General features: G+C 47.8%; 1 protein-coding gene and 1 long non-coding RNA gene across 2 annotated transcripts in view; one reads left to right on the top strand and one right to left on the bottom strand.

Annotated features, from left to right (window-relative positions):
* LOC132206698 (uncharacterized) overlaps nt 1-5,464 on the bottom strand; it is a 43,321-nt gene extending 37,857 nt beyond the window's left edge. Inside the window, exons 1-2 of the long non-coding RNA XR_009443100.1 lie at nt 5,364-5,464; nt 2,968-3,178 (exon numbers count right to left, since the gene is read on the bottom strand). This is a non-coding gene — a long non-coding RNA (uncharacterized LOC132206698). The remainder of the gene's footprint in view (nt 1-2,967; nt 3,179-5,363) is intronic.
* LOC125448450 (nectin-1-like) lies at nt 1,872-27,375 on the top strand. The gene is made up of 8 exons (XM_059641354.1): nt 1,872-2,323; nt 9,799-10,146; nt 14,005-14,298; nt 17,983-18,100; nt 21,486-21,655; nt 24,098-24,211; nt 25,246-25,280; nt 27,163-27,375. Exons 1-8 carry the CDS (start codon nt 2,275-2,277, stop codon nt 27,280-27,282), a joined length of 1,248 nt encoding a protein of 415 aa, XP_059497337.1. The 5' UTR covers nt 1,872-2,274; the 3' UTR covers nt 27,283-27,375.
* The last annotated feature ends 218 nt before the right edge of the window (nt 27,376-27,593 follow it).

Genomic DNA, 27,593 nt, shown 5'->3' with positions numbered 1-27,593 from the left:
TCAGAAGGGGAGTTACTCACTGCAGGATTCCCAGCCTCTGACCTGCTCTTGTCGCTGCTGTGTTTATGTGGTGGGTCCAGTTGAGTTTCTGGTCAATGGTAACCCCCAGGATGTTGATAGTTGGGGATTCAGTGATGGTAACGCTATTGAATGTTGAGGGTACAGGCTTGAAATCATATTTGGGTCAGATCAGAAAAAGGCCGGTATACCCTTCTCTTTACAGATAAAAGCGAATCACAGAATTGTTACAGTGCAGAAGGCCATTCAGCCAATCTGACTGTAAACTTTCCCAACATTGATCATAAACAGTCTTGAAGCTGTTGAGCTAAAAATTCGCAGCGGAACTAACGTTATTGGTCTCCTCATACCACACTAATAACTATATCCTTGAAAGTGTGTGGAAAAAAGCCTCAATTCATCACAGAGGGAGGCCATTTGGCCCTTCAAACATTTTCCTGTTCCTGCTTCTTATGGTCTTATTGACATAGAGCAGTAAAGCACAGGCCCTTTGGCCCACGTGTCTGCACCACCCATGATGCCATTCTAAACTCATTCCATCTGCCCACAGATGATCCATATCCCTCTCTTCCAAATACTGCTTAAATGTCGCTATCGTACCTCTATCAGCTCCATGATCAGCCCCTTCCAAGAACTTACCAGTCTCTGTGTCAAAAAAACTTGTCTTGCACATCTCCTTCAAACTTTCCCCCCTCGGTTTAAATCGATGCCCCCAAGTATATGATGTTTCTGCCACTCTGAATATGCACCTTACCCATGTCCCTTATAATCCAACGTACTTCTGTCAGGTCGGCCTGTGAGTCTTCAATACTTCAGCAAAAACAGTTGCCCAGGGACAGAGAGGGATAGATGGGCTGACTGGCCTCCTGCCGGTCTGTCAATGATTTGAAACCAGTGCAAACTGGAGCCAGCTCTCAGGCTTGAGTTTGTCACCATTAGAGGTACTTACACAGAAGCAGATACAATGATTTCTACTCAAATTCAGAGCAAGCCTTGGCCTATCACTGGATTGTGAATCCGGCATTCCCAGTTAATGTCCCCGGAATCCAGGTTCGAATCCTGCCACAGCAGATTGTAGAATTTGAATTCAAAGTAAATCAGGAATTAAGAGTTGAAAGATGATGCTATTGGAGATAAGTGCTTTGAGGGAGCTAATATGAGGGGGCAGAGCTTTCAAGTGAGTGGAGGTAGCTGTAGGGGAGATCTCAGAAGTATGTTCTTTACTCAGAGAGTGGTCAGGGGGTGGAAAGCATTGTCTGGAGAGGGGAGTGGAGTCGGCCTTATTAGGGGCATTTAAGCAGCTATTAGATAGGCATATGGGTGACAGTATAAGGTAGGGGTGGGGGTTAGATAGACCTTAGGTTTCGGGTAAAAGTTCGGCACATCATTGCGGGCCGAAGGGTCTGTACAGTTCTATGTTCTATGCTTCACTAATAGGGAATGAAGCTGCCATCCTTACCTGGTCTGGCTTACATGTGACTCCAGACCCACAGCAACGTGGTCGACTCTCAACTGCCCTCTGGGATGCCCAATAAATGCTGACCCAACCAGGGATGCCCTCATCTTGTGAACGAATTGCGGGGGAGGGGGGGATGGGCGCATTTCCTAAACTGAGCGCCAAAGCACGTCCACCGGCGGCTATTGAAATGCAGAAACATTGTCAGCTCCCTGCTCGATTGCGGTCGCATCTGACTGAAGCAGTGCGTGCACTCCCCTCCTTCCCCATCCTCCACACCACTTCCCGAATCATTTCCGTACCCGGTGCAGGGAGGAGGATACGTGCAAATTTTCCCAGCGAATTCCACATCCTACACACCCCCACCCAACCCCCCCCCCCGAACCCCAAACAGACAAGTTTGATCCGAAAGGGGCAGTTAGACGTTTGTTTCCTTGAGCCAACAGAGGAGAAACTTTGCAGGGATGCCAGGCGCTACCTCAATGCAGCTGGGCGAAGCACTCCAGCCGCGTTCTGACTGTTGCGGTTCGTGAAGAATTCTGAAATAAAACCTGGACCTTATTTTCCACTCTCAAGGTTGGAGGGTGGAGTCTACAACACAGTTCCGAGTCATTTTCGACTCCAAACGCTGTCTGCGTCTCTCAGAAGCAAAAATATTGAGGGTGCCAGAAAGGTGAAGGCAGTTTCGTCTCCTCTGACTGTTAGACCTCCGTTTGCTTGCTTCAACACAGCCGAACTGGCCAAATGAACGATCTACCTTAAACAGCGGGCTCCAGCCTGTTGCAAATGAAGTGCGGCCAATGGAGTTGATGTATCAGATTTTGTTTATCCAGATGGCTGCAGCCACAGGTAAGATTTGTCAAAATAAACTCTCTCATTTGATCTCTCGCGTCTGAACTAGCCGTGGAGTTTCGTTAAACGATCTGCAAGTCAGACTAAGGAGCAAACTAGACTCATAACAGCACCTTCGGCCCAACTCGTCCATGCTAGCAAGATTTCTCAACTGAACCATTCCCATTTGCCTGCGTTTGCCCCTGACCCTAATCTGAAGGATCATTGCACTCCGTGACTTCACTCTGCTTTCTCTCCACACACCCTGCCTGACCTGCTGAGTTCTTTCAGCAATTTCTTTGTTCCTGATTTACAGCATCCGCAGTTCTTTCATTTTTCTCCCTCCCCCTCTCTAAATCTTTCCTATCCATGTCCCCATCCAGGTGCCTTTTAAATGCTGTAACTGTACCAGCCCCCACCACTTCCTCTGGCAGCTCTTCCTCTGTGTGAAAAAGTTGCCCCTCAGGTCCCTTTTAAATCTTGAACAAAAACAGAAGTTGCTGGAAAAGCTCAACAGGTCTGGCAGCATCTGTGAAGGAAAAAAAAACGGGACAAATATTTCGGGTCAGGTGACCCTTCCTAAGAATCTTTTCGGTCTCACCTTAAACCTCTGTTTTTGGACTCCCCTACCCTGTGGAAAAGAACCTTCTTATTTCGCTTACCTGTGTTCCTCATGATTTTATAAACTTTTGTAACGTCAGCCCTCAGCTTTCGACGTTTGAGGGAAAAATGTCCCAGGCTCTCCTTGTAACTCAAAACCTCCGTTTTCAGTAAACTTCTCTGTAAACCATTTTTGAACTCTTTCCACTTTACGAACATCCTTCTTCGGTCAGCTTTGTTCCTTCCAGCCCATTGGAGATTTGGAACTGACATCTAAGTAATATGATAAATATACAACACATTGCTCAGGACCTTTTGGTTAAATTCATTCACAAGATAAGGGAGCATTTATTGCCCATCCCTAATTGCCCAGAGGGCAGCTAAGAGTCAACCACATTGTTGTGGTCTGGAGTCACATAACAGGTAAGGATGGCAGTTTCCTTCCCTAAAGGACATTAGTGAACCAGATGGGTTTTCCCTGACAATTGGCAAGGATTCATGGCCATCATTAGATTCTTAATTCCAGATATTTATTGAATTCCGTGGCAGGATTCAAACCCAGGTCCCCAGAACATTACCCAGGTCCCCGGATTAACAGTGCAGCGAACATACCTCTCGGGCATTGCCTCCCCTGACGAAGGAGCGAGGCTCTGAAAGCTTATGATTTCAGATAAATCTGTTGGACTACACCCTGGTGTTGTGTGATTTCACCCCCGTCCCCAGTCCAACTCCAGCTCCAGCACCTCCACACCATCACTCATGTGCCTACCTATTTTATGTGTGTGTCTCTCCCTCTCTCCAAGGACACCATCTCAGACTTCTCCCCTCCAAACCCCAGCCCCCTCTTCAGCATCAATACCACTTTTTCTGAGCTAATATTGGTTCTGATGAAGGTTTGCTGAACTAAGAATGTTAGTTCGGCTTCATTTGCCCACAGATGCAGCCAGAGCTGCTGAGTTTCTCCAGAAATTTTTTTTTCTAATTTCTGGCATATGCACTTCTTGGTTTTATTCATGAAAAAGAGATAGTAGGAACAGCAGATGATGGAGAATCTGAGATAACACAGTGTAGAGCTGGATGTACACAGCAGGCCAAGCAGGGTCAGAGAAGCAGGAAGACTGACCTTTCGGGTCAAGACCTTTTCCATTTATTCATGGGATGTGAGTGTCACTGGCTGGGCTCAGCATTTATTGCCCGTCCCTAATTGCCCCCATTGAGAATGTGATGTGGACCTGCCTTCTTGAACCACTGCAGTCCATGTGCTGTGGTTTGACCCCCAGATACAGAATTCCAGGATTTTGACCCATTGTCAGTGAAGGAATGGCGATATATTACCAAGTCAGGATGATTAAATTCATTCACAGGCTGAGGGCATCGCTGGCCGGGCAGCATTTATTGCCCATCCCTAATTGCCCAGAGGGCCGTTATCAGTCAACCGCATTGCTGTGGTTCTGGGGTGGCTTGAAGGGGAGTTTGCAGGGGGTGGTGTTCCCATGTCCCTGCTGCCCCTTGTCCTTCCCGAAGGAAGTGGTCTTGGGTTTGGAAGGTGCTTCCTGAGGATCTTTAGTGAGTTTCTGCAGGGCACCTTGTAGATGGTACACACTGCTGCGACTGAGCGTCGGTGGGGAGAGGGAGTGGGATGTTTGTGGATGTGGTGCCAATCGAGCGGGGGCTGCTCTGTCCTGGATGACGTCGAGCTTCTTGAGTGTTGTTAGAGCTGCCCCCATCCAGGGCAAGTGGGGAGTATCCCATCCCACTCCTGACTTGTGTCCTGTCGATGGTGGGACAGGCTTGGATAGACAGCCCCTGGAGTATTGTGTGCAGTCGGGTGGGATGTCAGAAGGGTTTAACAAGATCACAGGACCGATATATCAAGAGAGATTGAATAGCTAAGGACTATTCTCTCTAGAGTTTAGCAGAACAGCAAGGGTGTTATAGAAACTGATAAAATTCCCACAGGACCAGACAGGATAAACACAGAAAGGAGGAACACAGCAGGCCAGGCAGCATCAGAGGAGCGGGAAAGTTGGTGTTTCGGGTCTGGACACTGTGTTATCTCTGACTCCAGCACCTGCAACCCCTGCTATCTCCAAACCAGGAAGGATGCTCTCGAAGACCAGGAGAGTACAGGACCAGGGGGTCACAGTCTGAAGGAAATGGGGAGGGACTGAGATGTGGAGAAATGTCTTCACCCAGAGAGTGGAGAACCTCAGGAATTCTCTGCCACAGAAGACGATTGAGGCCAAAACACTGAATGTGTACAAGAAGGAGATGGAGATAGTTTTTCGGGCTAACGGAATCAAAAGTTATGGGGAGAGCAAGCAGGAACAGGGGCTGAGATGGATACTCAGCCATGTTTGAATTGAATGGGGGAGCAGGCTCGAAGAGCCGAATGGCCTACTCCCGCTCTTATTTTCTCTGTTTCTCATTTGAGGAGGGCAGGAAGTGAGTTACTTACCACAACGAAGCTCTGTTAAGCTCCAATTCAAACATGGTAGAACATCGTCCGAAAGTATCCCATTTTGATTCTGCGTGTCGGTGAGCCTGTGCTGTTCTCGTTGGAACCAGGGGAACTGAGGCTGTATCTGTGAATACATTCACAGTTTCCAATTGCAGTGTTTCACATCCTTCAGCATTTCAGACTGTTAACCTTTTGAGATTTAGGACATTATCTGCCTAGTTAGAGACTTTAATTATTGTTTGCTTCAATTTAATTATGTCTAAAGCAGAAATTTATGCTCAACGGCGCAAAAGTTGTGGTGAAAATTTAACTTGTAAAATAACGATGTTTGTTGACTCATTTCGCTGTTGCTGACAGAGAGAGCAGAACATTCCTAAATGCAATCAATTACCTCACTACCTATATCTTTTCCGACTCCTATCATGGAAGAACTGAAAATTATTTTTCAAAATGTATCATCTCTCTGGATACCTCTTCAAATTTGGCCAAATCCCTTCGGGATTGAGGACAGTGAAGGAATTCAGCAATATCCTCATTTCCAAGTGGTAGAATTACAGAATTATTAAGGAGGCTGTTTGGTTTGTTGAGTCTGCACCTATCCAATGCCAACTCCGACTTTTATCTTCAATCTTTGAACCCTCTTTCTATCAAAATAACCATTGTGAATGCATCGATTAACCTGCCTCCACTACATTTCTAGACAGTTCATGCCAAACCTTCTCCCAATTCATAAAGCAAACAACATGCTCCCATCAGGGAAGGTCGTACTTTCTATCAAACTCCAGTTCCTAACTAAAATCCGAAAGAGCTGCGGAAGCTGGAAATCAGGAACCGAAACAGAAGTTGCTAAAAAAGTTCAGCCAGTCTGGCGGCATCTTTGAAGGAAAAAAAACAAAGTTAACAGTTTCATGTCCTTCATACAAAAACCAGCCCAGCTCGTCCCCGCCTCCCTCACCTGACCTTCCTCCCACCTATTCCCTCCTCCCACCTCAAGCCACAACCCATTTCCTACCTACTAACCTCATCCCGCCCCCTTGACTTGTCCGTCTTCCCTGGACTGAGCTATCCCCTCCCTACCTCCCCACCTACACTCACCTTTACTGGCTCCATCCCCGCCTCTTTGACCTGTCTGTCTCCTCTCCACGTATCTTCTCCTCTATCCATCTTCGATCCGCCTCCCCCTCTCTCCCTATTTATTTCAGAATCCCCTTCCCCTCCCCCATTTCTGAAGAAGGGTCTAGGCCGGAAATGTCAGCTTTCCTGCTCCTCTGATGCTGCTTGGCCTGCCATGTTCATCTAGCTCCGCACCTCATGACCTCATGAAACTGTTAACACTGATTTTGTTCTCTTCACAGATGCTGCCAGACCTGCTGAGCTTTTCCAGCTGTTTCTGTTTTTGTCCCAGTTGCTAACTATATTTTTTCAGCGCATAGTCATAGAGCTAAACAGCATGGAAAGAGACCCTTCAGCCCGCCCAGTCCATACTGAACATAATCCCAAACTAAACTAGCCTGCTCCTGGCCCGTAGCCCTCAAAAACTTTCCTGTTCATGTACTTGTCCAAATGTCCTTTAAATGATGCAACTGTACCCACATTCACTCCTTCCTGTGGAAGCTCATTCCAGGCATGAGCCATCCTCTGTGTAAAAATTGCCCCCTCTATGTCCTTTTTAAAATCTCTCTCTCACCTTAAAAATGAATCTTGAAATCCCGCATTCTAGGGAAATGACACATACCATTAACTGTATCTATACCCGTATTATTTTATTGCCTTCTATCAGGTCGCCTCTCAACCTCTTACACTCCAGTGTAAGAAGTCCCAGACTATCCAAACTTTCTTTATAACTCAAACGTTCCATACCCAGCAATATCCTGATAAATGTGGTGCTTGTGTTGAGTCAGCCAGGTTGATTTCATTGAATATGAGTTCCCCGATTGGAGTGTTGTTAATCTGGCCCAATCAGGGAGCCCTGGCTGACAGACAGAAACAGGAGGGTCAGGGGCTCGGCTCACTCTGACAGCTGGCTCTGAGGGAGCTGGGTCAGTGTCAAGGACTCTCCCCCTGTAAATAAAAGGGGGACTTGGTGACACGATACCAGCCTCTGTGGGGGGTATTTCACAGTATTTTCCTGAAACCATTTTTTTTACTCCCTGATCGAGCCATAGAGTGATACAACACAGATGTAGGCCCTTCGGCGCAAATAGTCCATGCCAACTATGCTTCCTAAACCGAACTAGTCCCACTTGCCTGTATTTGGTCCATATCCCCCTAAACACTCCTTATCCATGTATCTGTCCAAATATATTTTTTATTTGTATGTAATTTTAATGTTTCATTGTACCAGCCTCCACCACTTCCTCTGGCAGCTCATTCCTCTGTGTGAAAATGTTGCCCCTCAGGTCCCTTTTAAATCTTTCCCCTCTCACCTTAAACCTGTGCTCCTCTAGTTTTGGACTCACCCCTATCCTATTGGCTATTTACCCCATCCAAGACCCTCAAGATTTTATAAACCTCTATAAGGTCACCCCTCAGCCCCCGACGCTCCAGGGAAAATAGTCCCAGCTTATTCAGCCCCTCCCTAAGTCTCAAATCCTCCAGTCTTTTTAATATCTTGGTAAATCTTTGGTGCAACCCTTTCCAATTAAATAACATCCTTCCTATAGCCAGGTGATCAAAATTGTACAGAGTACTCCAAAAGTGGCCTGTTGTTCAGAAGAAAGGAATCATGCTAACTGTTCTTCCTTCAGCAATCTGCTGACGTTAGGTTTTTGCAGCCCTTGACGTTGCTAATTAACCTTATTGAGGAGAAAAGGACACATCTCGAGCCCAATGTTTCAAACAAAAAACTTGGACAATGCACTTTGCACTTCTGCTAAATACTCTCTCAGAAACCAAAATATTGGGTAAAAATCTTGTTGATGATGTATCCTCTTCATTGAGTGCTGTTATAGATCAGATCAAATCCCCTCAAAATATTCAGAACATAGTCTAGACCCTAATTTTTTTCTCTTTTTAGGGGTAGAGTACAGGGAGAAAGAGGGAGAATGGGGCGAGGAACTTATCGGTCTGATTGAATGACGGAGCAGATTCGACGGGCCGAATGGCCTAATTTCTGCTCCTGTGACTTTTGGCCTTATAAAATGTGAGGGTGCTGTGTTCCAGATGCAATTCGATTGGTCAGACTTAAAACAAAACGCCACTGTATTCAAACACTATAGTTAAAATGCCACAAAAGAAAGAAAAAATTAGAATAATTTAATTCTATTAGAAACTTGACAGAATAGTAGAGACGGTAACTATGACTAATTAACTGTTCTAATGTGATAACATCCCGTACACACATCCTTGGCAACAGGGAAATTCAGAAAGCAGGATGTCTCATATGCAACTCTCACAGCAAGAAATTAAATCACAGATTTTAGCTGTGAGCAAGAGAGGGAGAAAATTGCTTTTCCTTCTTTCAGACCCCAATGCAACGCCTGAATGCTAAACTAAAAATCTTGGTTAGAACATAGAACTGCAGAGCACAGTGCAGGCCCTTCAGCCCATGATGGTATGCTGAACTTTTATCCTAAACCTAAGGTCTATCTAACCTCCACCCCTATCTTATTCTGTGAGAGCTCACTCGCACTCGGTCAGGCTGCTTTTGTTGTTCCAACTTTGAAAAGGAAATACCTCAAGGCCTTAAAAGTTCTGTATCTGCTCAGAGACGGTTTCCCCTGTCTCTCATAAAGTATTGAACATTACAGCGCAGTACAGGCCCTTCGGCCCTCGATGTTGTGCCGACCTGTGAAACCAATCTGAAGCCCATCTAACCGACACTATTCCATTATCATCCATATGCTTATCCAATGATCATTTAAATGCCCTTAAAGTTGGCGAGCCTACTAGTGTTACAGGCAGGGCATTCCACGCCCTTACTACTCTCTGAGTAAAGAACCTACCTCTGACATCTGTCCTATATCTATCACCCCTCAATTTAAAGCCATGTCCCCTTGTGCTAGCCATCACCATCCGAGGAAAAAGGCTCTCATTGCCCACCCTATCTAATCCTCTGATCATCTTGTATGTCTCTATTAGGTCACCTCTTAACCTTCTTCTCTCTAACGAAAACAGCCTCAAGTCCCTCAGCCTTTCCTCGTAAGACCTTCCCTCCACACCAGGCAACATCCTAGTAAATCTCCTCTGTACCCTTTCCAAAGCTTCCACATCCTTCCTATAATGCGGTGACCAGAACTGTACACAATACTCCAAGTGCGGCCGCACCAGAGTTTTGTACAGCTGCAACTCTGTCTCTCTGTCTGAAAGAAACCAGGAGAAAATGCGTGTCGGAAAGCCGCGGCGTTATGACAGCGTTGTTTTTTCTGTGTTTACGGAGGGATCAGTGATCACGGAGGGAGTCTCACTCTGTTATGTTTTCTGTATTCCACAGGGGCCGTGGCTCAGAGCATTGAAGCTGCTGCTTTCGTGATAGGGGTTGCCGGGGAGCAACTCAACCTGCCTTGCCTGTTCATCCATGATGCTGCTAAACTCCACATTGTACAGGCCACTTGGCTGAAGCACGTAGGCAGGGTGGACGAGAACATCGCTGTGTACAACCCTCTCTTTGGGACGAGTTACCCCACCGTGTCTGGGAGGGTCAGGTTCCACAACGCCACATCCAGCAATTGTAAGCTGACCATCGACCCTCTGGAACTGGAGGACGAGGGTGCTTACAGTTGTGAATTCAATGTCTTCCCTTCGGGGAAGTTCGAATCTCAGACTAGACTCACCGTTCTAGGTGAGCGTCTGCTTTCGTCCTGGAGCCAGCTCGCGCCGTGTATCTCCCTCCCTCCCTCCATCTGAGGAGGCAACAATCTGAGCACCACCCCCCTGGCCCCAGCACCACCCCCCCTACTCCTCACCTCCACCAACACTCCTTGCAACGGATTGCCAGGATCCTCCTGTGCAAGGGATTCGCAGACCAAAGGAGGGATCCCAGGCCGCACGCCTGAACACGTGGAGTGGGCAGTGGTGCTACGGCCAGAGGCCGTAGATCCCGCACAGCAGGATCCCACAAGCAACGACATGATGCCAACCTGCCTCTGTCATTTTGGGGGAGTAGGGGGGTGGGTGGATGTGCGATGTTGGTTTTGAGGGATAAATATCACCGGGGTGGGTTTCCGTTGCAGCTCAACGCCCGAGACGTAGTGACCCTCAGGATAAACCCACCACCAGCCACCTCATTCCCATGAGAGAGAGACAGAGAGAAGGACTAGGGTGGCGGTACCTTTCTATAGAAAACAGGAGTAGGCCATTCGGCCCTTCAAGCCTGCTCTGCCATTCAAGAGGGATTCAGCTAATCATCCAACTCAGTGCCCTGTTCCTCACTTTCTCCCCCTTCGATCCCTTTAGCCCAAAATCCAACTCCAGTTCTGATGAAGAGCTGCTGATCCGAAAACACTCAAGTTTGCTTTCTCTTTCCACGGATGCTACCCAGACCTCCAGCAATTTCTGTTTTTGGTTTCAGATTTCCAGCATCTTCGCTATATCCAACTCCTTCCTGAAACATTTGGCGCTTTGGCTTCGACCGCCTTCTGAGAGAGAGAATTCCGCAGGCTCCTCACTCTCCTCATCCAAATCTGAATTGATCTGCCCTGTATCCCGGGACAGTAACCCGCCCCGGGTCATTGGGAACTTCCTATCTTACTCTATCTTAGCATTGTTGGAATTTTGTAGGTTTCAATGTGATTCCCCCTGCTTGTTATAAACTCCAGTGAACCAATCCAGTCTCACTCTCCTGGTGCAACGGAGCTGCTAACCCAGGGATCTTCCCAGAGCTACTGAGACAAAGTCTAGTTGAACATAGAACAGTGCAGTGCAGTACCATCCCTTCGGCCCATGATGTTGTGCTGAACTTTTACCCTAACCCTAAGATCTATCTAACCTCCACCCCTACCTTATACTATCATCCATAAGCCTATCCAGTAGCCGCTTATATGTCCCTAATGAGGCTGACTCCACTCCCCTCTCCGGCAAAGCATTCCACGTCCCGAACGCTCTCTGAGTAAAGAACCTACCTCTGAGGTCTCCCCTATATCTACCTCCACTCACTTTAAAACTATATCCCCTCGTAATAGCTATCCCCACCCTAGGAAAAAGTCTCTGGCTGTCCACTCTATCCATAGCTACATCTCTATCAAGTTCTGATCATTTTGTACACCTCTATCAAGTGACCATGATGAGTGAGTTAGCTAACAAATATCTCACTGCTCTGAGCCTATTTTTCAGGTTGAACAATAATTACTGCTGCCATCATTACTGGAGTCAATCCTTCATCAATGCAGAACAGACAATCCCACAGGGAATGGCTAGGGTGAATCCTGAAAGGATATTTTGCCTTCTAGTGGAATCAAGGAATAGGTGCCATGATTGAAACAGATCCCATGGAAGAAACACTGATTTTTTTTTCTCCCTGCCGTCATTTGTCTGTGTAAATCTTTTTCTCCGAGAAAGAGGCATTGAATATTTTTAAGAGATAGTAGGAACTGCAGATGCTGGAGAATCTGAGGTGTAGAGCTCTATGAACACAGCAGGCCCAGCAGCATCAGAGGAGCAGGAAAGCTGACGTTTCGGACTTAGATTTGGAGGAAGGTGTAGGTGGTCTGATCAGCAAGTTTGCTGATGACACTAAGATTGGTGGAGTAGCAGACAGTGAAGGGGACTTTCAGAGATTACAGCAGAATTTTGATAGACTGGAGAGTTGGGCAGATAAATGGCCGATGGAGTTCAATTCAGGCAAATGTGAGATGATGCATTTTGAACGATCAAATTCAAGGGCGAACTGTACAGCAAATGGAAAAGTCCTGGGGAAAATTGATGAACAGAGAGATCTGGGTGTTCAGGTCCATTGCTCCCTGAAGGTGACAACGCAGGTCAATAGGGTGGTCAAGAAGGCATAGGGCATGCTTTCCTTCATCAGACGGGGTATTGGGTACAAGAGTTGGCAGGTCATGTTGCAGTTGTATAGGACTTTGGTTCGGCCACATTTGGAGTACAGTGTACAGTTCTGGTCGCCACATTACCAAAAGGATGTGGATGCTTTGGAGAGGGTGCAGAGTTACCAAAAGGATGTGGATGCTTTGGAGAGGGTGCAGAGGAGGTTCACCAGGATGTTGCCTGGTATGGAGGGTGCTAGCTATGAAGAGAGGTTGAATAGATTAGGATTATTTTCATTAGAAAGATGGAGATTGAGGGGGGTCCTGATAGAGGTCTACAAAATCATGAGGGCTATAGACAGGGTGGATAGCAAGAAGCTTTTTCCCAGAGTGGGGGACTCAATTACTCGGGGTCATGAGTTCAAAGTGAGAGGAGGAAAGTTTAGGGGAGATATGCGTGGAAAGTTCTTTACACAGAGGGTGGTGGGTGCCTGGAACGCGTTGCCAGCGGAGGTGGTAGACGCAGACACGTTAGTGTCTTTTAAGATATATTTGGACAGGTACATGGATGGGCGGGGAGCAAATGGACACAGACCGTTAGAAAATAGATGACAGGTTAGACAGAGGATCTCGATCAGCGCAGGCTTGGAGGGCCGAAGGGCATTTTCCTCTGCTGTAATTTTCTTTGTTCTTTGTTTTCTTTGTTTAGACCCTTAGGCCTGCTGTGTTCATCCAGCTCTACACCTTGTTAGCTCAGATTCTCCAGCATCGGCAGTTCCTACTGTCTCTGAAACAATTTTAAGCCCACTGCGAAGCCATTTCTGAAGAAGGGTCTAGGCCTGAAACGTCAGCTTTCCTGCTCCTCTGACGCTGCTTGGGCTGCTGTGCTCATCCAGCTCCACACCTTGTTATCTCATGAATATTTTTCAGACTTGAGTTGCTGTGAAGTTCTTTACCACAGATGGCTGTCGAAGCTGGGTCATTAAGAATACTCAAGCCTGAGAAAGTATGTTTAATCAGGAAAGAGAATCAAGGATCATGGGGAAAAGGCTGGAGAGAGGAGTTGAGGATGATCAGATTAGCCATGATCTATCAAATACTAGGGCACACTCAATTAACTGATTCACCTACCTCTGATCCTCTATCTTATGGCCTCCCCTTATTATGGAACGCACAGTCTGAGGAGCTATTTAGGACTCAGATGAGGAGAAATATCTTCACCCAGAGAGTGGGGGAGCCTATGGAATTCTCTTCTACAGAAAGCAGTTGAGAGCAAAACAATGAATGTTTTGAAGAAGGAGATAGATGGCTATTCTATGATAGATAGATTCTCATGGATAAAGGAATCAAAGCGTTTCGGGAGCGGGGGAGAAAGAGGGAACAGTGGACTGAATAAAAACCGAAAGAACCGCGGGTGCTGTAAATCAGAACCGAAGTTCTGAGGAAGGGCAACCGAACCCGAAACGTTAAATCTGATTTTTGTTTTCTTCTTCACAAATGCTGCCATATCTGCTGAGCTTTTCCAGCGATTCCTGTTTGAGCAGGGGACTGAAAAAGATGATCAGCCACCATCATGTTGAATAGCAGAGCAGGCTGAAAAGGCTGAATGGCCTACTCCTAGTTCGTATTTTTAAGTTGCGTTTTGCTGCGAAATTACTCTTCGAGATTGTACGCTGAGCTCCAATATGTGCGCTCACCCTACTAACCCATCTCTCCCCCAGCCAGGCCCGTCAGTACCGTCAGCGCCATGCCAACAGAGACTGGGTTGGCCCAGGCACTGGTTGCCAATTGCACCGCAGCCAATGGGAAGCCTCCAGCCAACGTCACATGGATCGCACCATTCCTGGGGAAGGTGACATCATCTCGGAGAGAAAATCCGGACGGGACAGTGACTGTCTTCAGCCAGTACAGAATGGTGCCCAGTAGGGAGGCCAATGGGCAGAATTTGACATGTATGGTGTCCCACAATGCACTAGTGCATCCACTAAGCTTACCTGTGACATTATCAGTCCGATGTAAGTATTACAGGAGGTGGCCACGTTAAACATGGGTGTTGTTTTTCTCATAAAATTCTTTCATAAGACATTGGAACTCAGTGATAAGGCCAACTGTTGATACCTAATGCTATTAACCCTCGAAGTGAGCAGCTTGTTCACAGGGGACCAGTCGGGAAGCAATCGGTTTGTTGTGGGCCTGAAGCCGTGTGTAGGCCGGAACCAGTGCAAAGCAGTAGATTATCATCCCAAAAGGGCATTTTACCATAATCAATGGCAGGGCCCTGGCATGCTTTTTTTGGCATTACTGCTCCAAAGGCAGGCTCATGACACTCGAGGCTGTGGTCCAAGTGCTGGAAAGTGGGACCTCGTGTAGATTTTAGGGTAGTTTTCTTTGTCGGTGAAGACCCGATGGGCCAAAGGGCCTCCCAGAATCCCTGCTGTGCAGAGGAGGCCCTTCGGCCCATCGAGTCTTCACCGACAAAGAAAACTACCCTAAAATCTACACAAGTTCTCACTTTCCAGCACTTGGACCACAGCCTCGAGTGTTATCAGTCTGCCTTTGAAGCAGTAACGTGGGCCGAAGGCCCTCTTAGAGTCCCTACAGTGCAGAAGAAGCCATTTGGTCTACTGTGTCTGTAACTCTTACCGCCCACCCCGCCCCCCCTTCCTTGCAATTCAAATGGCTAACCCACCTAGCCTGCATATCCCGGGGCACTATGGGTAATTTAGCACGGCCAATCCAGCCTAACCTGCACATCCTGGGCACTATGGGTAATTTAGCACAGCCAATCCACCCTAACCTGCACATCCCTGGGCACTATGGGTAATTTAGCATGGCCAATCCATTCCTAACCTGCACATCCCTGGGCACTATGGCTAATTTAGCACGGCCAATCCACCCTAACCTGCACATCCCTGGGCACTATGGGTAATTTAGCATGGCCAATTCACCCTAACCTGCACATCCCTGGGCACTATGGGTAATTTAGCATGGCCAATACACCCTAACCTGCACACCCCTGGGCACTATGGGTAATTTAGCACGGCCAATCCACCCTAACCTGCACATCCCTGGGCACTATGGGTAATTTAGCACGGCCAATCCACTCTAACCTGCACATCCCTGGGCACTATGGGTCATTTAGCACGGCCAATCCACCCTAACCTGCACATCCCTGGGCACTATGGGTAATTTAGCATGGCCAATCCACCCTAACCTGCACATCCCTGGGCACTATGGGTAATTTAGCATGGCCAATCCACCCTAACCTGTGCATCATTGGACTGTGGGGGAAAACCAGAGGAGACCATGTGGAGAACATGCTAACTTCACACACTCACACAAGGCTGGACTCGCCCTGGATCCCTGGTTCCGTGAGACATCAGTGCCAACCACTGAGCCACCGTACCACCCTAGCCACTTCTGTGCCATGACAATCTAGTTTTAGAAGTATTTTATCAGATTTTAACTCCTCCAATTGCCATAGTGGGTCATGAATACCTGTGCACAGGGTGTGAGGTGGGCTTGTGATTTTACAAGTCGAGTTGGCATTACCATTGAAAATACCAACCCTTTCGAATTCAACATCATCTCAAAGTAGAAGGTTCACACATTAGGTACAACACTATATCACGATGAATGGAACGAAATGACAACATTTTTGACTTCTATCATGTGACTTCCCCAGCACTATTTACATTTCATCCTCATTCTTCCTTTCTGATGTCCTTGGGAAATTTCTGGGGAGCGAAGACATACATATTATGTAAAAGCAGTGCTATTGACCCAGCATGGTCATTGCATTAAGATAACATAGTGTGTGAAGCTGGATGAAGCAGGAAAGTGTGACGTTTCCGGTCGAGGTCCTTCTTCAGAAAATGAAGAAGGATGCCCAACTTAAAGAATCTCTGTAACATGGTCATTGCACCGTCTTCTTCCTTACTTGCAACATATAGTACTATCCAAGTGATTTATTAAATAAGCTTAAAGTGTTCCACAGTCAATCTCGATGATTCTCAACGACAGAACAGTTCATTTGTGCTAGAGAAGAGAGTTTGCAAAGATTGGCAACAGACAGACTGACCTCCAACAGCAGCAGTGTGTACTATCCACAAGATGCACTGAAGAAATTCACCAAAGTTCCTCAGAAAGCGCCTTCCAAACCCACAACCACTTCCATCTGGAAGGACAAGGGGAAGCAGATACATGGCAACACCATCCCCCTGCAAGTTCCCCTCCACTGCCCATCCTGACCTGAAGATATATCACCATTCCATCAGTGTCGCTGGGTCAAAATCTTGGAATTTCCTCCCTCAGGGACATTGTGGGTCAACCCACGGCACATGGGCTGCAGCGGGTCAAGAAGGCAGCTCATCCCCACCTTCTCAAGGGGGGCAACTAGGGACAGGGGCAAAAAATACTGGGCCCAGGCAGCGATGACCACATCACATGAACAATTGAGAAAAAGATAAAACTGAAACTGTTGTTGGTTTCTTCGAGAGATATCATATCCATATATTTTCTCTAAAATGAAAGTAGCAGGTGTTGGAATTAATTTATATTTCTAACTTATATTTAAATACGTTATTTTAAGAACTTGTACCTGAGAAAGAAAGACGTGGTTATTCCCATCTTTATTAACTTTGCATTATGTTAAAAATTGATATTTCCTTCTCAATTTTCCAACCAAAAGCAACATGGGTAAGACAAGGAGGAGTTCTGAAGTCCGTCCTGGCCTGGACTGGGCCTTGAGTTGCCGTGACAACTAGCGCATTGGGGCATCTTTCTCTTGTTATTCATTGGTGGTCTCCACCAGTGTTTATTACCCCATCCCTAGTTGCCCCCCTCGAGAAGGTGAGGGGTGAGCTGCCTTCTTGAGCCCCATGTGCTGTAGGGTAGACCCACAATACCCTTCAGGGAGTGAGTTCCAGGATTTTCATCCAGGAAGGAACAGCGATACATTTCCAAGTCGGGATAGTGAGTGTCTTGGGCGGGAACTTGTATGGGGTGTTATTCCCAAGCACCTGCTAGCCCTTGTCCCTCGAGGTGGACTTAGTCGTGGGCCTAGAAGGTGCTGTTGGGAAATCAGTACATTTATCACCAATCTTTGCAAACTCTCTGCTGTAGAGCGCGTTCATCATTCCAGCACTGAGTATCATTGAGACTGAGTGAGGGAGATTTTGCGATGTTCATTAAATCATAGGTTTAGTACAAGACAATGCAAGTAAGATGCAGAGCCAGTACCCCACTCTTATATTCCATGATAAATTTTGGGTACACCTCTTTGCTTGTAACCCTGGAGTTTTGGCAGAGGCTGCAGTGTTAATGTTCAAGATAACTAGGTGTGGAGCTGGATGAACACAGCAGGCCAAGCAGCATCAGAGGAGCAGGAAAGCTGACGTTTCGGGCCTAGACCCTTCATCAGAAAATGTTAACGTTCAGCCTTGTGATGAAGTGCGATTCGAAACTGATTGTTCCTGATCTCAAGGTGCAAAACATTTTTGTTTCACCACACGCACCTGATCTATTCATCTGGAAACACAACTGTGCCAATATGTTCTAATTACAGCCCTCAATAATTATATTTTCTTGCATTTGTTCAGACATTTCATGAACAACAGACCTCCCCTCCATTCTAAAATGATGATACAGAGTTGGCTGATTTTTTTTGTGTGTGTGTTTTTGGTTTTTTTCTCCTTCAGACCCACCAGAAGTGAGAATTACTGGATACGATGGCAACTGGTACGCAAAGCGACAGAAAGTTAGCCTCAGGTGCCTCGCAGAAGCTAATCCTCCAGCAAGAAGCTATCACTGGACAATGTATGTCAAACCCATGGGGAGGTGATGGCCTTGTGGTATTATCGCTGCACTGTTAATCCCAGAGGCCCAGATAATGTTCTGCGGGCAGTAGAAACTGCAGAAGCTGAAGAATCTGAGACAACAAGGTGTGGAGCTGGAGGAACACAGCAGGTCAAGCAGCATTAGAAGAGCAGGAAAGCTGACGTTTCAGGCCTACACCCTTCTTAAGGGTCTAGGGCCGAAATGTCAGCCTTCCTGCTCTTCTGAAGCTGCTTGGCCTGCTGTGTTCATCCAGCTCCACACCTTGTTATCTTTAATTTTCTGGGGCCCAGGTTCAAATCCTGCCACAGCGGCTGGTGGGGTTTGAATTCAATAAACTTCTGGGAATTAAGAATCTAATACAACGGTGAATCCATTGCCGGGGGAAAAACCCATCTGGTTCACCAATGTCCTTTACCTGGTCTGGCCTCCAGACCCAAAGCAATGCGGTTCACTCTGAACTGCCCCCTGGGCAATTGGGAATGTGCAATAAATGCTGCCGAGCCAGAGATGCCCTTAACATGTTCATGAATGAAATAAAGTCTCAATTTAGCTAACAAGACATCCTTATGCCAACATGACCTGGCACATAGAGCGTGCTTAAAATTCAGAAACCCTACAGTGCAGGAAGAGACCATTCGGCCCATAGAGTCTGTGCTGACCTTCTGAAAAACACCCTACCTTATCCCTGCAATTCCCACAGTTAATCCACCCAGCCTGCACATCCCTCCGCACTATAGGGCATTTTAGCAAGGCCAACCCACCCTAACCTGCACATCTTTGGACTGTGGGAGGAAACCGGAGCTCCTGGAGGAAACCCACACCGACATGGGGAGAATGTACAAACTCCACGCAGACAGTCGCCCGAAGGTGGGATCGAACCCAGGTCCCTGGCGCTGAGCCACCATGCCGCCTATCGTGCCACCTCTAATATTCCATTAAAATATTTAACATTCTGCCACATTCTTCCTGGTAGCCAACCTCTCAAGTCCCCTCAGCATCTTACATGTTTCAATGAGATCTGGTTGCTTCATCGAAACTCTAATTGGGAAAGGTGCAAATGTTCTACATTCAAAGGATGATTCAAGTGATCTTTCTCTGAACTAGTTCAAAAGCAATTATATCTTCAATGAAGGAGACCAAAACTGTAGCTGATGTTCTAAATGCTGTCTCACCAATACCCTGTAAAACTGCAGAACTGTTCTGAGGAGGTGTCACCGGACCCGAAACGTTAATTCTGCTGCTTTCTTCACAGAGCTTTCCCAGCAACTTCTGTTTTCGTTCATGAATTAATGGTCGTTGTCTGTTCCCTCGGGTGGGGAGGGGGTGGGAGGGGGACGTCGTCACAGTTTTAAGGTGAGAGGAGAGAGATTTTTAGAAAAGACGTGTGGGGTGTTTTTTTTACACGGGATTGTTTGTGTGTGGAAACTTCGTGAAGAAGTAAAAAACACTTAGATAAGTACATGAATAGGAAAGGTTTGGAGGGATGTGGTAGGCGAGAATGGATTATGTTTGAGATTATGTTCGGCACAGCCTGGTTGCACCGAGGGGTCTGTTTCTGAGCTGTATAATTCTGTGACTCTCTAAGGCATTAAGAATGTGGAATCCTCCACTAAACAAGAGGGTTAGAGCAAGTGAGATTAATGCTCTCAAGGGGCAGATTAGATTACAGTGTGGAAAAAAGCCCTTCGGCCCAGCAAGCCCACACCACCCCTTGAAGCATCTCACCCAGACCCATCCCCCATAACCCACACAGCCCTGAACACTATGGGCAAGTTAGATTAGATTTTTTTTGATTCCCTACAGTGTGGAAACAAGCCCTTTGGCCTAACAAGTCCACACCACCCCTTGAAGCATCCCATCCAGACCCATCCCCCTATAACCCACACAGCCCTGAACACTACAGGCAATTTAGCATGGCTAATCCACCTAGCCTGCACATCTTTGGACTGTGGGAGGAAATCGGAGCACCCGGAGGAAACCCACGCAGACACAGGGAGAATGTGCAAACTCCACACAGACAGTTGCTCGAGGCTGGAATCGAACCCGGGTCCCTGGCACTGTGAGGCTGCAGTGTCAACCGCTGAGCCACTGTGCCACCCCTGAGCCACTGTGCTGCCCTAAATTCTAATGAAGAAGGATGGTAGGAGTTTGGACTGGGCAGACTGTCTCGGCATAATGGCTTTACATTCATGCCAACTCACCAATGCCAGCCACAATCTTCCTCCAATCCTACTCTCTACTCATCACTCATCTTCTCTAACCTTCCCCATAAACAGTTTTACATTCTGCTCAGGAAGGATGTAGACACCTCGGCTACAGCTTAATACATTGTTGAAGGATATCAGTCAGGTCTTAGCACAGCGGTAGCACAGAGATAGTAGGAACTGCTGATGCTGGAGTCAGAGATAACACAGTGTGTGGAGCTGGAGGAATACAGTGTGGGGCTGGATGAACACAATGTGGAGCTGGGGGAACACAGTGTGGGGCTGGAGGAACACAGTGTGGGGCTGGAGGAACACAGTGTGGGGCTGGAGGAACACAGTGTGGGGCTGGATGAACACAATGTGGAGCTGGGGGAACACAGTGTGGGGCTGGAGGAACACAGTGTGGGGCTGGAGGAACACAGTGTGGGGCTGGAGGAACACAGTGTGGAGCTGGGGGAACACAGTGTGGAGCTGGAGGAACACAGTGTGGAGCTGGGGGAACACAGTGTGGAGCTGGAGGAACACAGTGTGGGAGCTGGAGGAACACAGTGTGGAGCTGGAGGAACACAGTGTGGGGCTGGATGAACACAATGTGGAGCTGGAGGAACACAGTGTGGAGCTGGAGGAACACAGTGTGGAGCTGGGGGAACACAGTGTGGAGCTGGAGGAACACAGTGTGGGAGCTGGAGGAACACAGTGTGGGGCTGGAGGAACACAGTGTGGAGCTGGAGGAACACAGTGTGGGGCTGGAGGAACACAGTGTGGGGCTGGAGGAACACAGTGTGGGGCTGGAGGAACACAGTGGGGAGCTGGAGGAACACAGTGTGGAGCTGGAGGAACACAGTGTGGGGCTGGAGGAACACAGTGTGGAGCTGGAGGAACACAGTGTGGGGCTGGAGGAACACAGTGTGGAGCTGGAGGAACACAGTGGGGAGCTGGAGGAACACAGTGTGGAGCTGGAGGAACACAGTGTGGGGCTGGAGGAACACAGTGTGGGGCTGGAGGAACACAGTGTGGAGCTGGAGGAACACAGTGTGGGGCTGGAGGAACACAGTGTGGGGCTGGAGGAACACAGCAGGCCGAACAGCATCACAGGAGCAGGAAAGCTGATGTTTCAGTTCGAGACCCTTCTTCAGAGAGTTGTTTCTTATTATTCCTAGGAGCGGAGGTTCTGTTCCCAAACACGCCCGCATAGCAGGTGATCACCTGATCATTGACCAAGTGGATTATTCTATCAATGGAACATGGACATGCGAAGCCACGAATGATCTTGGCAAGGGGAAAGGAGAGATTGTAATTGAAGTGAGAGAACCAGACTCGCCCCATGGAGGTAAGTGGACACGTAAAGTTAACTTTGCTTTTTGGAGGTGGAAAGACTTTTTTTGTCTTAACTAATGCGTGTGACAATTATAGAATCCTGACAGTGCAGACAGAACCATTCACCCCATCAAACCATCAGCGATCCTCCAAAGAACATCCCACCAAAACCCTACCCATCCACATAAGGCCACTAGAACCATAGCTCACCCACCTGGACAGCACGTTCTTTAGACACTACGGGCCAAATTAACAGGGTCAGTCCACCCTAACCTGCACATCCATGGGCACTATGGGTAATTTAGCACGGTCAATCCACCCTAACCTGCACATCCCTGGGCACTATGGGTAATTTAACACGGCCAATCCACCCTCTCCTGCACATCCCTGGGCACTATGGGTAATTTAGCATGGCCAATCCACCCTAACCTGCACATCCCTGGGCACTATGGGTAATCTAGCACAGCCAATCCACCCTCTCCTGCACATCCCTGAGCAGTATGGGTAATTTAACATGGCCAATCTGCCCTAACCTGCACATCCCTGGGCACTATGGGTAATTTAGCACGGCCAATCCTCCCTCTCCTGCACATCCCTGAGCACTATGGGTAATTTAACATGGCCAATCCACCCTAACCTGCACATCCCTGGGCACTATGGGTAATTTAGCATGGCCAATCCACCCTAACCTGCACATCCCTGGGCACTATGGGTAATTTTGCCTGGCCAATCCACCCTAACCTGCACATCCCTGGGCACTATGGGTAATTTAGCACGGCCAATCCACCCTAACCTGCACACCCCTGGGCACTATGGGTAATTTAGCACAGCCAATCCACCCTATCCTGCACATCCCTGGGCACTATGGGTAATTTAGCATGGCCAATCCGCCCTAACCTGCACATCCCTGGGCACTATGGGTAATTTAGGACAGCCAATCCACCCTCTCCTGCACATCCCTGAGCACTATGGGTAATTTAACATGGCCAACCTGCCCTAACCTGCACATCCCTGGGCACTATGGGTAATTTAACATGGCCAATCCACCCTAACCTGCACATCCCTGGGCACTATGGGTAATTTAGCATTGCCAATCCACCCTATCCTGCACATCCCTGGGCACTATGGGTAATTTAGCACGGCCAATCCACCCGAACCTGCACATCCCTGGGCACTATGGATAATTTAGCATGGCCAATCCACCCTAACCTAGATGTCCCTGGGCACTATGGGTAATTTAGCATGGCCAATCTACCCTCACCTAGATGTCCCTGGGCACTATGGGTAATTTAGCACAGCCAATCCATCCTAACCTGCACATCCCTGGGCACTATGGGTAATTTAGCATAGCCAATCCACCCTAACCTGCACATCCCTGGGCACTATGGGTAATTTAGCATTGCCAATCCACCCTAACCTAGATGTCCCTGGGCACTATGGGTAATTTAGCATGGCCAATCTACCCTCACCTAGATGTCCCTGGGCACTATGGGTAATTTAGCACAGCCAATCCATCCTAACCTGCACATCCCTGGGCACTATGGGTAATTTAGCATGGCCAATCCACCCTAACCTGCACATCCCTGGGCACTATGGGTAATTTAGCATTGCCAATCCACCCTATCCTGCACATCCCTGAGCACTATGGGTAATTTAGCACGGCCAATCCACCCTAACCTGCACATCCCTGGGCACTATGGGTAATTTAGCACGTCCAATCCACCCAAACCTGCACATCCCTGGGCACTATGGATAATTTAGCATCGCCGATCCACCCTAACCTGCACATCCCTGGGCACTATGGGTAATTTAGCACAGCCAATCCACCCTAACCTGCTCATCCCTGGGCACTATGGGTAATTTAGCACGGCCAATCCACCCTAACCCACGCATCCCTGGGCATTATGGGTAATTTAGCACGTCCAATCCACCCTAACCTGCACATCCCTGGGCACTATGGGTAATTTAGCATGGCCAATCCACCCGAACCTGCACATCCCTGGGCACTATGGGTAATTTAGCATGTCCAATACCCCCTCTCCTGCACATCCCTGGGCACTATGGGTAATTTGGCATGGCCAATCCACCCGAACCTGCACATCCCTGGGCACTATGGGTAATTTGGCATGGCCAATCCACCCGAACCTGCACATCCCTGGGCACTATGGGTAATTTAGCATGGCCAATCCACCCTCACCTGCACATCTTTGGACTGTGGGAGGAAACCGGAGCACCCGGAGGAAACCCATGCAGACACGGGGAGAATGTGCAAACTCGACACAGTTGCCGAGGGTGGAATCGAACCCGAGTCCCTGGCACCATGAGGCAGCAGTGCTAACCACTGAGCCACTCAGAGTAATGCCTCGAGTAATCAAGGCACGCAATGCGATAATTTTTTTCCTTGCCTGTTTATGCAATAAAATTAATGACATCTTCTCTGTGTGGAATTTTATAGGCAAGTTCTTCACATCCACAATAGTGCTCATTGTCACAGGAACCGTCATAGGGGTCTTGATCATAATGGTCTTTTTAGCCATTGTGTTGGTGAAGAAAAGGCGACAAATTGAGGGTAAGCAGTATGACATTCTAACAGATGCTTTCATCATCCTCCACACCGAGTTCGTCCATCATTGGAAACAGTTCTTACAGAAGCCTGGCCAGTCTGATTCCTGGAATGATGGGTTTGTCTTGTGGTGAGAAACTGAGCAGCTTGGGCAGGTAACGTTCACTTGGATGATCCCCGGTCTGGAAGTCTTACGAGCAAAGTTTAAACAGGTTGGGGGCTCGACTCTCTGGAATTTGGAAGAATGAGAGGTGATCTCATTGAAACTTATTGGATTCTTGAGGGGCTGGTCAGGGTAAATGCTGAGAGGGCGTTTCCTCTCATGGGAGAGCCTAGGACCACAGTCTCAGAATAAAAGGGAGCCGATTTAGGACTGAGATGAGGAGGAATTTCTTCTCTGAGGGCTGTGAGTCTTTGGAACTCATTACCCCAAAGATATGTGGAGAAGGTGAGAGTCCTCATCTATATTTAAGGCTGATATCAATTGATTCTTGATCAGTCCGGGGAATGAGGGTTATGGGGAAAGAGCAGGGAAGTGGACGTGAATGCTGTGTTGTATCAGCCATGAACCTATTGAATGGTAGACCAGCCTCAAGGGGCTGAATGGCCTCCTCCAGTTCCTAGCTCTTCTGGTCTTATGTCATTGGACTTTAGGAGAATGAAGGGCGAAGCACCGGGAGATGAAGTAGGGAGTCAATGTTCTCAAGGGGCTTTGTAATTTTGATTCTGAAGAACACTGGATGCTTTAGTCCAATCAAGGCAGTTAGGCAAATTTTCGATTAACCAGGGACTCAGAGAGTGGGGTGGAGAGGTGGAAGAGTGGATTCGATTGGTCATGACCTTATTGAATGGTGGAGCAGGCTTGTGGGGCTTCGAGTGTTGAATATTGAGGAATACTGTGTGATAACGACAGCAACAGATCACTAATGGGACAGTTCGCACTTGGTAACTGAGGTTCAGGTGAATATCTGACATAGAAATGGAGCTCAGAGAAGGGAAGGAATCTTTTCTCATTCTATCCCATTCCTTTATTCACACAGACTGTGCATCTAAAGCCAAGCTTTCTTCACGAAAGGTGAGCCGCTTTCGACAGCTAATTAATGTATGAGTCTCGAGAAGTCTGTCTAAAGCCTAGCACTGTTTCATAGCTGAAATCTCTGGAGGAGTTTGTTACCTCAGAAAGGTGGGAAATGAGATTTGAAATTTCACTATGTCCAATTCTACCTTGGTGATGCACTGAGCCATATTGGTCTTGTCATGCGGTTAAGTAGTGCCCTACCCTCTGGGACAGGAGGTCTGGTTCAAGTCTTACCTTCCCAGGGTCATAGAGTCAGGGTCATAAAGATACACAGACAGAAACAGACCCTTCAGTCCAACTCGTCCCTGCTGGCCAGATATTCTAAATTAATCCAGTCCCATTTGTCCCATATCCCTCTTAAACCCTTCCTATCCATGTCCCCATCCAGGTGCCTTTTAAATGCTGTAACTGTACCAGCCCCCACCACTTCCTCTGGCAGCTCATTCCATACACGCACCACCCTCTGTGTGAAAAAGTTACCCCTCAGGTCCCTTTTAAATCTCTCCCCTCTCACCTTAAACCTATGCCCCTCTAGTTTTGGGCTCCCCTACCCTGGGGGGAAAAGACCTTGTCTATTCACCCTATCCATGCCCCTCACGATTTTATAAACCTCTATAAGGTCACCCCTCAGCCCCCAACACTCCAGGGAAAATAGCCCCAGCCTATCCAGCCCCTCCCTGTAGCTCAAACCCTCCAACCCTGGCAACATCCCTGTAAATCTTTTCTGAACCCTTTCAAGTTTCACACCATCCTTCCTGTAGCAGGGAGACCGGGATTGAACACAGTATTCCAAAAGTGGCCCTAACAAATGTCCTGTACAGCCCCAACATGACCCTCCCAACTCCCTATACTCAATGCACTGACCAATAAAGGCAAGCATACCGAACACCTTCCTCACCGCCCTGTGTACCTGCGACTCCACTTTCAAGGAACTATGTACCTGCTCCCCCCCAAGGTCTCTTTGTTCAGCGACACTCCCCATTAAGCATCACAACATAGCCGGGTTGCTTGTTTCCTTAAAAAGATACCCATACATGGATTAAATAACAAACTCTGCATTAAAGTGTGCTAATTATTAATGATAATACTGGAATGTGGTTACAGCTCACCAGAACCCAACAGGGAAGCAGATCTGCCCTGACTATGTGACTCCAAACCCTCCACAGGGATGTAGTAGCTTCTAGCTGCTCTCTCTCTCCCACTCAGTGTTATCAAACGACTATGAAAATGGGTAATAAAATGTGAGGCTGGATGAACACAGCAGGCCAAGCAGCATCTCAGGAGCACAAAAGCTGACGTTTCGGGCCTAGACCCTTCATCAGAGAGGGTCATCTGATGAAGGGTCTAGGCCCGAAACATCAGCTTTTGTGCTCCTGAGATGCTGCTTGGCCTGCTGTGTTCATCCAGCTTCACACTTTGTTATCTTGGAATTCTCCAGCATCTGCAGTTCCCATTATCTATGAAAATGGGTATTTGTGGCCGAGTCTACAGCACATGGATTTTGTTGGTTTGGCGACACCTTTTCAGGGACGATTCGGGATAGTTTGCAAACTGGGGGCCTGATGGCTTGCATGGTGTAAACAGTGGCCACATTAATCCCTTCCACAACTGAAAACAGAGATCATGAAACTTATTATTTCTCTCTGTCTTGCGCGTCTTTGGAATTCCATTCAGTGGATGCGGAATCTTTGAACATTTCTCATTCCTGTGGGATTGGTAGGTAGACTGTTGACAGCTGAGGGGCTTGGGGGCGTGGGCTGAAGTTAAATCAGGTCAGCCACGAATGGTGGAACAGGCTTGAAGGGCCGAGTGGCCTACTGTTTGTTTGTATGTTCTTTATGGGAAAATCGACTCATACCCGATCCTATCCCACCAACAGCGGAGCCAAATTACCGTCTTCGCAACTCTCAACCTGAACGTGCTGGACGGCGCTAATTCATCGAAGAGGGATGATCGCGAAACAGAGGCGACAGTAAATGCAGACGTTAACGTTAATTAGAGAGAGCCTTCCTCTGTTGATCGAAATAATGGTCTGATCTGTTGTTGTAACCAGGTGCAATTAAAATCCAGACAAAAACTGGCTAGAAATCTGCCTTGTTTCCAAGCATTTTTGGACTGGACTGGTATTTCGGTGTGCAACCGAGCGGGACAGTCTCATTGATAAGAGATAATGGGAACTGCAGATGCTGGAGAATCTCCCCTCCCCCCACTGCATTCCAAAACCAGCCCAGTTTGTCCCCTCCCCCCACTGCATCCCAAAACCAGTCCAGCCTGTCTCTGCCTCCCTAACCTGTTCTTCCTCTCACCCAT

The sequence above is a fragment of the Stegostoma tigrinum genome, chromosome 41, assembly GCF_030684315.1.
Source record: "Stegostoma tigrinum isolate sSteTig4 chromosome 41, sSteTig4.hap1, whole genome shotgun sequence".
Taxonomy (NCBI): Eukaryota; Metazoa; Chordata; class Chondrichthyes; order Orectolobiformes; family Stegostomatidae; genus Stegostoma; species Stegostoma tigrinum.
Note: the sequence above shows the minus strand (reverse complement) of the source record. Positions and strands in the feature narration are given on the sequence as shown.